This window comes from Arvicola amphibius, chromosome 7 (assembly GCF_903992535.2).
Source record: "Arvicola amphibius chromosome 7, mArvAmp1.2, whole genome shotgun sequence".
NCBI classification, from domain to species: Eukaryota; Metazoa; Chordata; class Mammalia; order Rodentia; family Cricetidae; genus Arvicola; species Arvicola amphibius.
Genome location: NC_052053.1, coordinates 46,762,583 through 46,779,957, shown reverse-complemented (window position 1 = coordinate 46,779,957; position 17,375 = coordinate 46,762,583). Strand labels below are relative to the sequence as shown.

General features: G+C 45.8%; 1 protein-coding gene across 2 annotated transcripts in view; it reads right to left on the bottom strand.

The window, feature by feature from the left end:
- The window catches only part of Ddx31 (DEAD-box helicase 31), a 69,968-nt gene that overhangs the window by 7,993 nt on the left and 44,600 nt on the right, over positions 1-17,375 (bottom strand). Inside the window, exons 18-19 of one of the 2 annotated variants that reach the window (XM_038336663.1) lie at positions 13,199-13,310; positions 6,453-6,618 (exon numbers count right to left, since the gene is read on the bottom strand). In XM_038336663.1, coding sequence (XP_038192591.1) covers positions 6,453-6,618; positions 13,199-13,310 — 278 coding nt within the window. Of the gene's footprint in view, positions 1-6,452; positions 6,619-13,198; positions 13,311-17,375 lie in introns of those variants that run through there. The other variant, XM_042055439.1, reaches the window with a different exon arrangement.

The window sequence follows — 17,375 nt, the reverse complement described above, 5'->3', positions numbered from 1 at the left end:
GAGGGCATCTCTGCATAGCCCTGGCTGTCCCTGAACTCAGAAAGACCCACCAGCCTCTACTAGGATTAAAACCGAGCTCCACTGCACCCAGCAGCAACCCTCTTCTTGGTATCCAACAAGTTAATCTTATTTTTTGGACTTTTATAGTAGTTCAGGGCCAGAATAAAGGTGGCATTTGAAAAAGACTTGGAATCATCTCATACAGGTCAAAACCAGAGGTGGAAGGCTGGAGAACTCCCCTTATTACTGCAGAGGTGGCTCAGCAGGAGTAGGGTTGGCTTGAAGAAATCAGCTCTCACAGAAAGGTTTTTAGGGTGAGGAAAACTAAACTGTGGGAGGCAAGGGAAAGCTGGGGGCTACCACGTTCTTTCTTGACTTTCCAAATGACAAGAGCTAGGCAGGCTAGAGCAGGCACAGTTTAATGAGAACTACTGTAGCATGCTGCCTCATCTGGTGTGGCCAGTTTGTGGGACCAGCTACAGCTTTTAATTCCAGTGCTTGGATGACTCTAGCAGCAAACAGCACCATCTCCAACATCCTCCCAGGAGAGGCTGACTGGGCTCCTGTTCTTTGTTATCAGCCCTGACTGTGTGACAGAAAGCATACCCTATGGCTCCTGCTGTCTGCAGGTGACTCAGGTGTGGAGGAAGCTCAAGGTCACTGTGAATTACCTCTAATCGCCTCATTAGCCTGGTGGGGATGAGGGTCAGTTTGTTCCATGAGGAGGCAGAAAGCTGGTAATTGCACGATGCTAGTTAGAAAAAAAAAAAACAGTGGTAAAAACAAAAGGGCAGATGTAAAGGTTGTGTATGCAGAGCCGTCATTACCCCAGAGTCCAGGGAAGCAGGGTATACAGTAGAGAGGAAGGCCCCCATGGCCAGTACATTTGGATGGGCCCGTGAACATACTGTGAGCTTCTGACAGGGAGGCTCAGTGCCCTGTGCAGTTAGTGTCTAGAATAGACCAGTCACTCATTCAGTCGCCATTTTTTTTAATGTGCATCAGTGTTTTGCTTTGGGTTTCAGGTCCCCTGGAACTGGAGTTACAGACAGTTGTGAGCTGCCATGTGGGCACTGTACTGGGAACTGAACTTGGGTCCTCTGGAAGAGCAATCAGTGCTCTTTCTTTTTTCTAAAAAACATTTTATTTATTTTTATGTATGAGTGCTCTATCTGTATGTATGCCTGCATTACAGAAGAGGGCAGCAGATCCCATTATAGATGGCTGTGAGTCACCATGTGGTTGCTGGGAACTGAACTCAGGACCCGAGAGAACAGCCATACTGTTACCTGCTGAGCCATCTTTCCAGCCCCTCAGCCATCTTCTTGATGACCTAAGGACAAGGGCTCTAGAGCACCCAGCCTGCACCTCTAAGCTCACTGCTTAGCCAAAGGCCCTTTGCATAGCAGTTCTGCTCCTACTTCTGTGGCAAAGACACTAGAGGCGCCTGCCTCTCATATTGTTAAGGACACCCTTCCTAGTCCCCAAATCAAGTCTGCAGTCACCTCTATGACTGAACTGTGGCCTTTGGGGTAGGACCTGGGCACCTGATTTTCCAGTGCTCCTCAGCAGACTTTAGGAGTAGATTGTTTTGCCATCCACGTCCTTCTGTCTCCACAGCTCTTGCTGGTGGTCTTATTTCTCTCTGGTCTTCAAGTGAGACAGTGTTCTGGCCTTGGGTGAGTGAGTGGAAAGAAGACAGTGATGGCATCCTGCTCTCTTGCACATCCTCACTTGGAAAGCCAGGGAGACAAAGAGAAGCTGGTCCAGGCTGATCTTCCTGGAGACTCTCTGCAGTGCAGAGGTAGTCCAGCACCACTCCTCTCCCAACAGAGGCTACTATGTGACACACAGAGCTAGGAAAATGGCTCCTCCAGGTAGGATTGATCATCTTCACAGTTCACTAATAACTGAGCTCACCTCCCTTCATAGAACAATTCCTTTTTCCTCAGAAGTCCAAAAATGATTCAACTCATTAAGTTCAAAGTATTTCCTTAGTACCTATCATGTTCCTTGAGTGTGTTGGGCGTAAAGGAACATGAACCTGATGGGGTTTCTGCTGAGACACTTTCAGGAGACATTAGCCACACATATCCCACACATAGATACTACTGCATCATTGTGTCAGGACAGGTGAGGATATCTGTCTGCCTCGGCAGGTCTGAGAGGAGAGGGTGATAGCCCAGCCCAACACCAGGTCTTGAGAGTGACAACAGGATGTCAATTGAGGCTGAGAGGCCACCAAGGCCCACTGGGAAAGCAGGCGCTAAGCAACAGGATGTCACCAAAAGGTTTTAAATCAGGGCTGGGTTGGTTAAAGTGTATTGAGTGGGCTGCACAGTGTATTGAGTGTATTGAGTGCACAGCAGTGGTACAGGGGTCATTGTAAGAGACCACCCAGGAGCTCAGAAGTCAGAAGCCAAGAGCTGAGCTTCACAACCAGAGTTTTGGAAGTCAAGGGAAGAGATGGAGTCAAGGAGGCCCAAGGGACCAAGGTTATGTGCTGCAGGATGGACCAAGAGAATACCAACTCAGGAGCAGTAGACACACATAGAGAAAGCCTTGTGCTTCCAAGTGTGGCTATGCCCAGCCTCTCATCTCACATTTGGCCAATCTGTTTTTTGCAGAATAACTGGCTCAAAGAAATTGAGAAAAATTTCACAATGGGCAGGACTCCAGGTTTTCCTTCAGCTAATTAAGTGATATTAGGAAGGTTGTAAATGCCACGTAAAATTTGGCAGCAAGCTGCTCCTAATGATGAGGATATTGCTTCCCAGGGTGATGCAGCTGCAGCTTCTTACTGCTCATCTTCAGGGGACCTGATTCTGCTTTCAAGGTTGTTCCAGAGTGCTAGAAGGTTGCAGCTACTTTCATATATACTCTGGTCCTCAGCCCCAGGAATACTCTGATACTGGAGGCCAGCAGAAGGGCTAGATAGTCGCAGGGCCATCACCATAATGGCTAAATGCTTGTTTTTTACACAGATATTGAAGCAATGTTTAATACTCAGCATCTGGTTTGTCTCCATCATATACCATGAAACTCAAGTGCTTGCCTTCAAGAGGCAAATGAACTGAGGAGAGAGGCCATTGCTTGCCCAAAAGCACACAGGCATGCAAGTGACTCAGAACAAAGAGAACCAACATCTCACACTCTTGCACAGTGGCATAGGGTGAGCACTTACTGGCTGTTTACAATGACAAGTGCACAGTGAGGGCTGTTAACATAAACAGTACCCCACACCAGAGCTTCCAAGGTCTCCAGCGTGAGCTCCAGTGAATCAGCATTTGTGTTGACTCAGGTAGGGGCAGGTCTCTCTACAAGGAATGCCTACCATGTGTGATCTCCATAAGGATGTTTACCTATGTTGAGACATGACTTACAGGACTTTAGAAGTATGGAGGTTAAGGAACTGCTTGTCTCAATAAGCTCTTCTCCCTCCCTTAGCACAGTCACATCTAGGAAAGGCCAAAAAGGTTTTAGAATGCTTACCCTGTTCAATAAAATGGGTACTACTAGGTAATACTACTAGGATAGATTGAGAAAAATGATACAGATAAAATAAAATCATTTAAGAACAGTTAAAAGCTGAGACCACCATTCTTCTATTAATTTTAAAGGCAATGAGCTGGGACAGAGCAGGGACAGAGCTGTCGCTGGTAAGCACACTAGAGGTGACGGCAGGAGCTGGGCGAACTGTCTTGGGAAGGTAGTGCTGGGTGTATGGAATAGTTCACACAAGGCGGGTGACTGAGGAACTGCACATTCACATTTCCACACTGTCAGCGACACCAGCTCTGCTACTTTGGAACCACCTCCCACCAAGTGAAAAGGAATCGTGGCCCTAACAAAGCATGTCCCTGGACTTACCTCACTCACATGTGCCTACACAGACACCCTAGCCAACAGTCCAACTGTCCTTGCACAGCAGAAAGGCCCTGATCCCATGTCTCCAGAGAAGATGGCAATTTTAGAGGACTATGTTACCACTTTTGCTTCCTGGGAACTGTTGTTTTTGTGATGAACATTGCTAAGGGGCCATTCAATATTTTACCAACAGCACCTGTGTACATGTACATGTAGATGTTTGGGGTGGGGACTGTTTTGACAGGTTCGTGTGTAGGTGCCAGAAAAGGTTTTGTGACTATGGCTGTATTCCCATGTGTCAAGAGATGTTTACTGCACCCTTTCAGAACTCAGGGTGAAGAACTGATAGAGACTGAACACTGAGAGCACATTGGAGACGGCACTTATTTTCTTGTTCTGTAAAGTGGATGTGTAAAGAGAAAGAGGTTGTGTACATGAAAGACAAAATCCCTTTGCTACTGCATGGGAATGCCCAACAATTTAGTCTCCTGACCTGCCTTGCCCTCGATTCATACTTCACCAGCACCCAGTTTCCTGTTTGAGGATGATCACAGCCGGCTGGACTTTGCTAGCAGACATCATAGTTTGTACATAGCATGTAATTATTCTCTCTGGCAGTAAACACCAGAAACTTGGAAGCAGAGCAACTGAGGACTCAGTGCCACTATTGCACTCATCTGCACGTGACAGAAGGAACCAGTTCTCTTTCTTGACAGGCATATTTCAGAGAAGACGTTCAGCTCAGAACAATAATCAAGGCCACAGCAAAGGCCCAATTCTTTGCACCTTGTGGGGTTTAATAAACTTTTCTTTCCAGTCCTTAAAAAGCAGCAACTGGCATTTGCGTGAGCCCTGACGGATGTGTGGACAATCTGTCGGTTCTCTCTGCCACTCACCCTGGCCACAATTATATGGTTCATGTGTAGATTAGCTGCAAAGTCATTCCTCTTCCAGAACTGACAACACTTTCCCAATACAAAAAGGTACCCACTGTCTCTTCGGTGCCCGGCTGTGTTAGAAAGTCAGGGGCGGGGTGCATGGTGAGAAAAGCCTTCAAAAGAAAGGGGGCACAGCAACAGGAAAGGAAAGGGCTGCCACAGAGCGGTGACATGGTAAGAACAGAGAGCGCACAGCCCTCAGAGTGGTCCTATGACACTGCTGTCACTCACCGCCTGGCTCCCTGCTGCGCCAGCCAGACATCAAAGGCAGCCCCATACCATCTTACATGCTCTTTAGCAGCTAATCAGCCCATTCTTCCCTGAATAAAGCCCTGTTCAATCAGCTGCTCACGGGGTATAGTGGCCTTGGTGCCCATCTGCTAGCTAGGGTCAGCTGAGACATGAGGTGGCAGTTGCTCTATCCCTAGTGGCTTCTCAAGGTAAGGTCAATGCTGCCACCAAGTCATTTGCTTCCCAGGACCCCATGAGACTGGGACTGGAAGTGAAGTCCGAGTCCCTCAACTCTAAGACCACTATCCTACACTGGGCAGCCCCTCTTCCCTCTGAAGTCAGGTGCTGACCAAGCTAGTGAGGCAATGAGTGCTTCCTGGTGAAAGGAGCAGGACAGACAGCATGGCAAGAGCAGCAAAGCATGAGGCCGCCTAACCTCAAGTGAGAGCGGGAACGTGGTAGCATTTGCAACTAGAACTAAAACTACACCAAAACCTGGGCAAGGGAGGAAAAGTTTCTGTCCTCCAGCACTTACTTCTTCCGTCTTTTTCTTATACAGGCCACCCAACCCTGAGACGTGCCCCTATCTCAAGGCCCTTTACAGAGCATTCTCGGGGGTCTCCAGTGCTCTGGCTATGGTGTGAGGCTACGCCTGCTGCTGAAAGAACACCATTCCGTAAGGAGAGAAAGGATACAATACAGACACTCTGAGAGCAATCATTAACGCAGCTCAGCACTGTGGAAGGTTAGACTCAGGGACAAGCGTAATCCCTGATTCCAGAGACAAAGGACAACTGACCTCAAAGGTCAGTTCTGTCACCCTGACATTTCTTTTACAAGGATCCTTTGGACAAAGAAATCTTGTACCCAGATATGTGTTGCTTTCGGGAAAAAAGTAACCATCTGGTTTTTGCCTCTGTTAAGACTCAGCACCTGGGGTACATCAGCAACAGTACAGGTAGGGTACAGGCGGCTCTTCTAAGTCCCCAGTCCCAACCCACTCCATTGCTCACAAGGACAGAGACTGCTACGAGAGTTAATGATATGGAACACACCAGAAGCCTCCCAAGTTACTCTATTGGGACATGAAGATAACTCAACAGACCCATCTTTCTGCTCAGTAATCCCCACTATACTTGTGTCCAACTGAATTTTTTTTTTTTTTTTTTTTTTGCAGAATTAGGGATGATTTTTCCCCTTGCTCCAAGTGCTTCTGTATTTTGAGACAAGCAGACACTAGTAGTAACCCCCCCCCTCTCTGTCTCTCTCTGTCTCTGTCTCTCTCTCTCTCTCTCACACACACACACACACACACACACACACACACACTCACGATAGAAGAGCTGGCCACCAGTCTTCCAGATGACCTCGCCTGCTAATGTAAACAGAGCTCTGCACATCTAGCTCTCATCTCACCTTTTCAAGCTTGCCTTCTTCTTCACAGTGGAGACATTGAGGTTTCTAGGAGCATCTCTTAGCCCGAAGCTCTTAGCCACATGCCCAAGGTGCAGGGATCTAACATGGAAGATGGGCTTCAGCTCCCTGGGGTAGGTCGCATAGGCTCGGATGAAAGACTGCAGAGCTAAAATAAAGGGGGAGGAGAAAGTAAGGAGAAGGGAGGGGTTCTGAAGTCTCAAAGCTACCAAATTTACCTTGCCAAGAAAGAGAAAGGAACCAGGAAATTACAACAGTCAACCTGAAGCCACACTTGTATTATGTTCTTAAAGTCTCTAAAAGGCTGGGGAGATGCTCACTGGTTAAGAGGGACGTACAATCCCTGCAGAGGACCTGAGTTTGGTTTACAGCACCCACATTGGACAGCACCTAATAGCCTGTAATTCCAGCTCTGAAGGGATCTAGGTTTCCAGGAGCATTTCTTAGCCCAAAGCTCTTAGCCACATGCCTGAGATGTAGGGATCTGACATGAAGGATGGGTTCAGCTCCCTAGGGTGGGTTGTAACTTGGGTTCTTCAGTTTGTTTGGTTTTTGATACAGTGTTTCTCTGTGTAGCCCTAGCTGTCCTGTAACTTGCTCTGTAGACCAGGCTGGCCTTGAACTCAAGAAACCTGCCCGTCTCTGCTTCCCAGTGATGGGATTAAAGGCACGCACCACCTTTGTCGGGCTCCAATTTGGGTCTTATTAGAGTAAATTAGTCAGCAGCAGGAACATTCCACTAGGGAAAAGAGTCAGCGACTGTAACCACTCCCACTGCTCAAGATGAGCTGTTAATTCCACCCTTACCTCCGGGACCCCAAGGGCTAATTTACACCACAAAGGGTCTGAGAACTGCTTCAGCACCACTTCCGTGACTTGCCCAGGCTCATGGTCTATGGCCTGTGCTTACAACCATTCTCACTTTCATCTGTTCCTCCCTAGGCAACTGAACTTACCTATGCATACCACACAGATACACATGAATACATATAATTAAAACAATAAAAGTTAAAAAAAATCCCTGAACAAAAAATTACAGCCAAAATTATCACTCAAATAAATTGTATAAAATTTGTCTTTACTAAAGAGTTTGCAACAGTTCAACAGGGCAGGGCTTGTTTTTTCTTTTGTTATACACAGTCTCAAGGCCGACCAGAGTGCCTGGCATATAATATGTACTTGATACCTGTTTGCTCAATATAGTAGAATACATGAAGAAACTAAATGCTCAACATTTTCTTACAAAAATTTTTAGGTAATTATATTAGGAATAAAAATCAGTTATTTTTGAATAGTTAATGCACACAAGTATGCCAAGGAGAAAGGAAATCATAAAAACTAAAATAGTGAAGGTAACAGTTGACCAGGGTACCTGCTACACGTTTAGAGAGCCCAGCTGCAAAGCTGCAGCCCCACTTCATAGTTAGGAGGAATAGGTTCTAGACACTATCTGAGCTAGAGGAGATCTGGGCTCCATTCCTGGGGTGCTGGTGTTTTGGCTGGGCCCCTGTGCCTTACCCAGACATCCCCCTGTGGATAGACTTTCCTATATCTGACTTCCTGAATATCCCACAACAAGACAAAGTGAACACCTTGCCCGCCCCCCTTCTCTCCAGCAGAGGGACAATATGCAATGTATTCTGCCCACAGCTGCTTTTTGACTTTCACACCCGGCTCCCTACCAGGAGGGTGTACCGCTGATGAAAGAGGCATCAAGCACCAGCCTCTCCCTCATCTGGGTGGTTGAGCCACTGGACTGGCAAGTTTGCCCACAGCTTAAGTGTAATATCCCAGCAGCACCTGGAGATTGTCGTTTATGAACAGTAATAAAAAGTGTCATTTTAGCAGATCATCTCCTGGAAGGATCCTGGGAATCCATCAAAGCTCTATTTACTGAGCAAAGTGAACTCCTTTTCCCAATCGATGAGAAATAATAAGCACGGCAACTCCTCTGTACCTCTCTCTTAAATCTGTGTTCACTCCCCTTCCAATAACCAGGGACCAGCTCTTTCAAAGAGCATCTTTAACACTTCAAATGGTCTGCACTGTCTAGAGGGTTCCAACACAGGCCCCACTCAGGTACATTCTCAGAGACTTGCTGACACTGCAGTGACCACTAAAACCCAACTCCTCTACTTCCCTTTCTTCTCCCAATCCCAACACTTACCTCTGGTCTAAAACACCCCAATGAGCCAAGCCAATCCAAGAGTCTGGGTCACCCCAAAGTCAGCCCATATCTCACTTCCTGGATGCCACTCTTCACATAAACAGGTAAGCCCTGGATCTCTACCTGGCTCACTACCCTCCTGCTCCATAACACACATAAGCAAGAAAGTAGACCGATATCTGTCCTAAGAGATGTAGGTGCCCAGCTGAAAACTTTATAGGGATAAGTTGCTGAGCAATGGCAGGAAATGTTTATGCCTAGACATCGGCCCAGGCAGCATTTCACACTGCATATTTTTACTAAAACTTTGTGTCTTCCAGGTTCTAGTGTCACTGGGGACCAAGACAGCTGGCTGTCCTTGCACACTTGCATGGACTTCCCTGTTTGGCTAACTCTGAGACAGCAGGGGCAGGATGTGGTTCATGCTGGCAGTGTCTATAATGCACAAAAGGAACAGGGCTGTGGGACCAGCACAGCAGAAAGTGGAGAACTGGAAGGAGACGTTTATTCAGAGTGACGGATGGAGCTACAGGCAATGAAAATTGAGCATTTTAGTTGCTAGCTCTTATTTCCAGGGAGCTATTTAAGGTATATGAATTAGAGGGAATTTGTCTAAAATAATCCACTTGGACACCCTGTCCTTTTTTATTCGTGGGCATCTGGATCAGGAATGGGAATGTCATACAGATGACTCCTAGGATAAGAAGGCAGAGGAACAATACTGCAGGCTGCCCCACATCATCTGGTCCAGCACAAAGACATACATACCTATACCAGCAGCCACATTATCCAAAGGATGTGAGAAAAGAAATGCCTTGTAAATGGTTCTCTTAAAAGACAAAGCACTTGTCAACCGTGCCCAGCCAATGCCTTCCCACTGAGGTGAGGAGGTAAATGTATTACCACTAAGAAGTATCCTTTCCGTCAGGTGGTGGTGGCACACGCCTTTAATCCCAGCACTCAAGAGGCAGAGGCAGGTGGATCTCTGTGAGTTCGAGGCCAGCCTGGTCTACAAGAACTAGTTACAGGACAGGCTCCAAAGCTACAGAAAAACCCTGTCTCGAAAAACAAAAAACAAACAAAAAAACAAGCACAGGTGTAAGGGCTACACATGACCTCTGCGGGAGGCTGGAAGATGGAGAGGACAGACTATGGCACTGGGGCATGTGTAGGCAAACTCTGCTCTCCAAAACTTTATTTGAGAATCTAGACTGAGAACATATTACAATTACTTCTGCAGTCCGAGTCCTTAGCTAAACGACACACAGAGGGAGGAAAAGGAGTGACTGTTGTAAAGACTGGGGACAATTAAACTGACTATTAATAACAATGAGGCCGAGAAATGGAAAAGGACAACAAATGCATACTTTCTACCCACTTTCTACCTAGTTTTCTGCCATAAAGGCAAGGCCAGCTGCTTTTTAACTATTCATGAGGCAGGTTCTGCAGTGTCTCAAAAGGAAGCAAGCTGGTTGAGAAATTTGTATATGTAAACTGAAATGCAAAGGTGGTATCCATTTATGGGGTACAATAACTTTTTGTAGGTCATAGGTTCAGTTCCTTTAGAGTGGCAGATGCTGATACATTCCTCCAAACCTCCCAGTAACAATCCTAAGAAACAGGAGAAATTAGTGAAGGTCTTTGTGTCCCGAGGTAGGTGACTGAGATCTAAGGGGTGAGGGCAGCTGGTTCCAGCCCTTATAAATCTGGAGTGAAAATCAGTAGGCAAACAAGAGAAGTGCTCTATACATTTTCTTCTTGTATGGAAACACCACGAATATGGGAAGCAGCTCTGCTACTACAGCTTCAATAGACGGCTGATGACAGACAGTCTCTGACAACTGCTTGCTTTCAAGGAACTATCCAGGCACATACACAGGGCAATCTTGCCAAGGTATGGGAATACCACTGACACAGCCAAAGTGGACAGTGTGGACAGGCCTCTTTCTTTCCACTGTGATGTCACTACCAACCCGAATTCAGCTGTACCAGTCACCTTCCTCCAAAGGTAAAAATATACAGGAAGGTTCTTGAGAACTACGGGGAATTGTTAAATTCACTTTTGGAAAATGCTGAAGACGGTATTATTTGAGAAATGAATAGAAGGACACACACCAATTGTATATGGCTGGCAATAATAGATTTCATTATATTCTATTTGAAGTGTTTTGATAACCAAACCCTGGGCTGAGGAATAATGAGGGCTATCTGAAAACATCTGTTTATCTTTTTGTTGTTGCTGTCAGTGTTGGGAATGGAGCTAGGGGGCTTTGTGCTCTCTGGACAAGTGTTCGACCACTGAATTGCATCTCCAGTCCTGCTGCTCTGTTTTTCTCATCTATTGCTTGATGGCTACTCCCTGGAGCCAAATCTCCAGCTTTCAATCTTACCTTAGGGTCAATTCTCACATGGCAGCCAGGTGGTTTTTTAAAACCTAGGGCTAGGGGGGCTAGGGGGCTGGAGAGATGGCTCAGCAGTTAAGAGCATTGCCTGCTCTTCCAAAGGTCCTGAGTTCAATTCCCGGCAACCACATGGTGGCCCACAACCATCTGTAATTAAGTCTGATGCCCTCTTCTGGCCTGCAGGAATACACACAGACAGAATATTGTATACATAATAAATAAACAAAAGAAATTGCTTCCATCAAAAAAAAAATAAAAAAATAAAAAAAATAAAAAAATAAAACCTAGGGCTAAACGGGGCATGGTGGTGCATGCCTTTAATCCCAGCACACAGTAGGCAGAGACAGAGAAGGCAGAGGCCAGCCTGGTCTACAAAGTGAGTTACAGGATAGTCAGGGCTACAAGAGAAACCCTGACTCAAACAAACAAAAAACCAAACACAACACAAAAAATTAACTAATCAACCAAACTCCTTTAGCACATTGAGCCACACCTTAGTTCAAAGCCTTCTCAGGGTAACCCTATAGACCTCAGAGCAATCTTCAAGACTCTACAGGAGTCTGCCCTAGCTAACCCATTCTTGTGCCTTCCTTCATAATATAAATACTTAGCCCATTCGGCTTTGTTGAAGTACCACCTTCTCAGTGGGGCTTACTCTGGCCTCAACCACACATACCTGCCTCCCCCTTACCTGTTGTCCCTTTCTGTAGTCTATACTGCTATCTAAAACACTCGCTTGCAACACTCCTTCTTATCTCACAGCTGCTCCCGTACCTTTAATACATCAGCTTACAAAGCAGAGGATGCTTTCTACCTGCCTCCTCATGCCCTGAAGCATCTGGAACAGCACCAAACTCTAGTAACACTGCCAAATAAATTACTTTTAAAAAGATACTTCTGGCTGGGAGCGGTGGTACACGCTTGCCCAAGTTTAAGACCTGCCTGTCTCAAAACTAAATAAAAACTATTTTTAAAAGAACGATAGTCAGGCTTGGTAACACCTTCAATCCAAGCACTCAGTAGGCAGACAGACTGAGTTTGAGGCCAGCCTACACTACAGAATGACTTCCTGTTTAAAAAAAGAAAACAAATAAACTTCACTTTCCTCAAAAATCTCAAGGAACTCCCAAAAAGAACTGTGTACTCCTCCAACTAGGGTTCTTCAATTTGTTTGGTTTTTGATACAGTGTTTCTCTGTGTAGCCCTAGCTGTCCTGTAACTTGCTCTGTAGACCAGGCTGGCCTTGAACTCAAGAAACCTGCCCGTCTCTGCTTCCCAGTGATGGGATTAAAGGCACGCACCACCATTGCCTGGCTCCAATTTGGGTCTTTTTATTATTATTATTATTATGTATACAATATTCTGTGTGTATGCCTGAAGGCCAGAAGAGGGCACCAGACCTCATTACAGATGGTTGTGAGCCACCATGAGTTTGCTGGGAATTGAACTCAGGACCTTTGGAAGAGCAGGCAATGCTCTTAACAGCTGAACCATCTCTCCAGCCTATCAAATTTGGGTCTTATTAGAGTAAATTAGTCAGCAGCAGGAACATTCCACTAGGGAAAAGAGTCAGCGACTGTAACCACTCCCACTGCTCAAGATGAGCTGTTAATTCCACCCTTACCTCCGGGACCCCAAGGGCTAATTTACACCACAAAGGGTCTGAGAACTGCTTCAGCACCACTTCCGTGACTTGCCCAGCTCATGGTCTATGGCCTGTGCTTACAACCATTCTCACTTTCATTTGGACCTTCGAACAGGAATTCCTTAGGTCTAAGGCGTCCAGCCCTTACATTCATCTCCAATTTCCATCCTGACAACTACTTCTGCCCACACGTCATCTCTACTGTCTGGTGTTCAAAGACAGAGAAAAACAGATCCCTAAGATTCAAGCTGTTGGGTCAGAAGCTCTAGTCCCGAGATAAGCCAAGATAAAGCCTCATTTGTGCAAAAGATGGAGATGTATGAAATTAGCATTTAATATCACTTTAAAGCCTTCTGAGCCTGATTCCAAACCCTGCAGAATTACTGCAGAATGAAGGCTTTGATTGGTACACAGAGGTCCCTGAATGTCCTCTCAACCATGGAAGCGTGTGGTGAGGGTGAGGCCAGCACCTTGTGGGGCTCCCCTCCCCGAATCTCCTGAGAATTCCACCTACCTTTCTTTGCCCAGGAGACCATCCCCTCACTGGAGTGCACGAAATCTTCAAATATTGTCTGCAGTACTGTGGCTCGTTCTCGGATTTCCTGGGGGCCACTGGCATGGGATTTCTGGGAGGTGACGGAAGGATTAAAGGAGGCAGAGTTGAAGTCAGGAATAATGAAGCAGTTTATAATAGATTTAATAACAGTAAAATCACAGGGTAACCACCCAGGGGCCAACGAGGGTAATCCTTTCAATATTACTAGGGAAAGAAGGGAGCTATAAAGATGTTAAAGTCAAGCAAAGATGAAGACGGCATTAAGAAGGAGCAGACCAGGTCTATTTATTTGTTTGCCTACTTTCCTTCATGACCTCTTATCACTCATGTTCAAAGTGAAAGACCTTTGGAAGCACTCTGGAGTTTTCCAAGCCTAATTCTGCCATTTTAAACAGTGAACATGTGCTGTTTTTTAAGTAACTTTTCTCCCTTATCCCCCCTCTCAGTGGAAAAAGGCATTTTTTTTTTCCTTAAGACCATTCCAGTGATCTGCCTAAATTCAGCCTTAAAAGGCTTTATATCCCCAAGTCTTGAGTTTGCTTCCCCCTTCCAGGAGGTTGCTTGCCAGTGTTTTAGGTTTGCTCCAGAAGCCTGTAATCACTAAGCTGAGTTCTGAGGGCCTATTAAGAAGGCAGCTTTTCAGTAAGCCACATTCAAAGGCTGCCTGCGGCCAGGAATACCACTATAGCCACTGAAAACTATTAAAAAATATATAAGACAATTTTCATCTTTAATTTAAAGTCCCAAAGAAAAGATGTCTTTTAGAAATTTCTTCTAGAAAGCAGTCATTTTTATTTCCTTTATCTCACAACCAACAAGGGACGAGGAGACTGTAGCCAACAGAGGCGGGTCACCCGAGTGTCCCAGACTCCATCCTCCTGTGTAGACTCCAGGCCTCCTCTCTGCCCTTAGAGGACAGGTGTGAGCACCTGTGTCTGGCCGTGTCTCCCCTCTTTATTTTTAAGGCTGGAAGAGAAAGAACAAATGGGAGAGAAGAGAAAGCCTCTTTTTGGACAGACACTCTTTTCTGCATTAATAGAGATTTAACAACATGAAAATGGTTTTGGTGTAGTCACATCATCCTGCTACCTGTTTGGCTGATGACAGTCTAGCTGATTTCACAGTACACAGTGCCCCTAAGGGTTTTATCCACTACGATGTCAGGAGAAGCGCCACTGAGGAGTCGTGTTACCAAAGTGGACATTTGCTGTTGTCATTAGCAAGGATTTCTCACCTCTTAGCTGATGTGAGATGCAAACTTTTCCACTGCCCCCCTTTCATTAAGCCACCTCAGCAGCACAACTGTCACCTTGCCTGCATTTTTTTTTTAATATGAATGTGAAATTAGTGAGGATGCCCTTTCCCCTGGCGGACAGAATCCTCTGTTATTAAAAAGTAAAGCACTTTAATAATGAAAACTTTTTCCTCTTTTTCCTGTGTTTTAACTGTTTAAAATTAATGAGAAGGGCAGAATGGTTGTCAAAGCGATATTGAAAGCCGGGCAGCCAGGACCGAATAAGCACAAAAATCCCTCTAGAGTGTTAAATAAACAGAGCTGCAGCCCTCTCTGAATCCCTCTGTTGGTTATTGTATACATTCTGTAACAGCTCTCAGAATAGATCTGAGAGCCAGGGAGGCAGAGAGGTTTCAGAATTCCAATAAAGGCCTCAAATTAAAGACAGCCTGGTGCGAATTCCAGGAGAAAATTAAAGAGACCTCAAGCTTAAGTGACAGGTGACTTGCTTCTGTGTCACAACTGTCAGGGGATTTAGTGATAATATGGCAATATATTACAAAGGGCTTTTCTTATTCCCCCCTTTAGGTTTCAAAATGAGGCATCTTTTCTTCCCAACCAAAAAAAAATTACACATATATATAATGTGAATGTATGTACAAGTGAAATGTGTAGAAAAACGATAAAATCAGGCTTACACCGTTAAAATGATGAGGTCAGTTTTAGTGAAACATAAGAAAAAGTTAATGACAGAAAACAATACATTTAGGAAAAAACATGTCTTACCCCCAATTCCAGAAATACTTTCAGACTGCCCCTCCTGAGAATGAATGAGGCAATTTTTGGTTGTGGGGAGGATAGGCTAAATTTAAACTGAAGACAGAATGGGGCAGAGTTCGGCAGTGCCACCTCAGCCCTAGACAGGTAAATGCTCCTGTAATGAGAGTGGGTCAGAGCCCCGAGGCTTGTGAGCAGGCAGCACCTGCCTCTCCCACCCTCACAATCACAAGCTGGCTACTGGCTAATGAAGCCAACCTGCAGCTAGCAGACTATGGGCAGTTGAGAAAAACATGCTTCCAGCCTTCTACTGGCTCTCAGTGTGCCTCTGTCTGTAACACCCCACTGATCCAGGAGACAAAAGACTATGAGAAAGGATGAGCTAGGGGCTCTGATCTGGTTTTAACACTTTCCAATGCCAGTGACAGTATGGAGAATTTTACAAGTAGAGCTCATAGGACACACACACACACACACACACACACACACAAATTAAAAAAAAAAAAACTTGGATAAAAACATGCTGGGAGGGTGCACACTCTCTCCCTGAAAGCTTCACAACATCCAGCAGCCAAGAGACAGACGCCTCAGAGAAAGCTAGGCTGGAGCACTCTGACTATGAAAAGTTCTAGGTGATAGCAGTGGTGGGCAGGGTGTGTGCACAGTGGAGGCATTGTGCTGAACAGCCAACTTCCAAGATATAGTTAACTAAATGGGAGAATTTTGTTTTAATCACTTTCCTGCCAAGCTAAGCTTCACCCCATGGTCCCCAGAACCTTCTGAGTGCCTCCCAGTCAACCTGAAAGATCAAATTTATTCTCTTTGTAGGAAGGTGAACACTCACACCCAGATGCAGCTGTATATATATTTCATACACCTAAATATGAAATATACATTTTACAGATGCTTCACTCGCTTTCCTTCTGTTCATGGAAGCCCAAAAACGTGTGTGCCAAAGGGACATTTACCATGGGCTCGAGTGGAGCTGGTGAAGAACACGAGTATGGTAGCGAGATGCAGCATCTGTATGCTGGCCACTTGTGCATCTGCTGCAGAGCTGTCTGTGTTGCTGGGAGGGATTACCCAGGACAGGTATACTTTTCATGAGAAACAGAACAGAAGCTGGACCCAGCACCCACTGCACCCTTCCAGGCCAGGTATCTATGTGATTCAACACAGCAACTTCGATCAGGCATTCTTTCCTTCGCATTAAAATGAAACTTGGTCCTACAAGCTATGTCTCAATCAACGGGAAGTCTCGTGTGATAAAATTTAGTTTTCCAAGTTAATCATATCTGGTAATGTCAGTGAAAACCCAATCTTACTTAGACTTCCCCCTCAAACAAACAGCAGCAAATTGTAAAACTATAAAAGCATCCAACTCATTTCTACCTAAAGGTGGGAGCCTGGGTGAGCTGGGGAGATGGCCGTCTCTGCTCTGGAGAACTCACATGGTTTGGAAGTACAATGAGTTGTTTCTGCCTCATTTCAATTAAAACTCCAGACAACCCTCAAATATGGACACTCTTATTCTCCTTCTACAGACAGGAAGACTGAGTTCAGGAGGAAGACAATCTGCCCAAGGCCACACAGGTACCAGCTGCGAGGCAAAGACTCGAGTCCAGGCTGGCTTGACTCTTGCTCAGGCCTCTACAATGGCTCCTAGGGCTGAGGACGTCTTTGAGTCTGGCCCCCAGCCAGGAAAGGCTTACGGAAAAGAACTGATGCTACGAGACCACAGAAGGGCAGATGTTAAAAATGACATGGCCAGTTGCTGAAAGGATAGAGAGAAATGCAGCTGCTCTGTCCCTTCCCTGGGGACAAGTCCTCCTGGGGGTGGGGGCACTCTTCAGACAGATGAAGGAGCACCTCCCTGTAGAGAAAAGTCTGTTCAGGGATAAAACTCAAACCAAAGCTGGTCCCAGAAAAAGTCTGGAGAAGGTTAAGTTTGACCCAACTTTTCGGATCTCATTTTGTCACTTTCTAGCCATTTCTCATTTCTGAACGGCAGGCACATATGTTCCATTTCTCTATACAGCACTGCCAGGAAAGTGTGGCCATCACACTGTGTAGCCTCCCCTACTCCATAGTATACCTCACACTACCCTCTCCTCTCCTTAGACG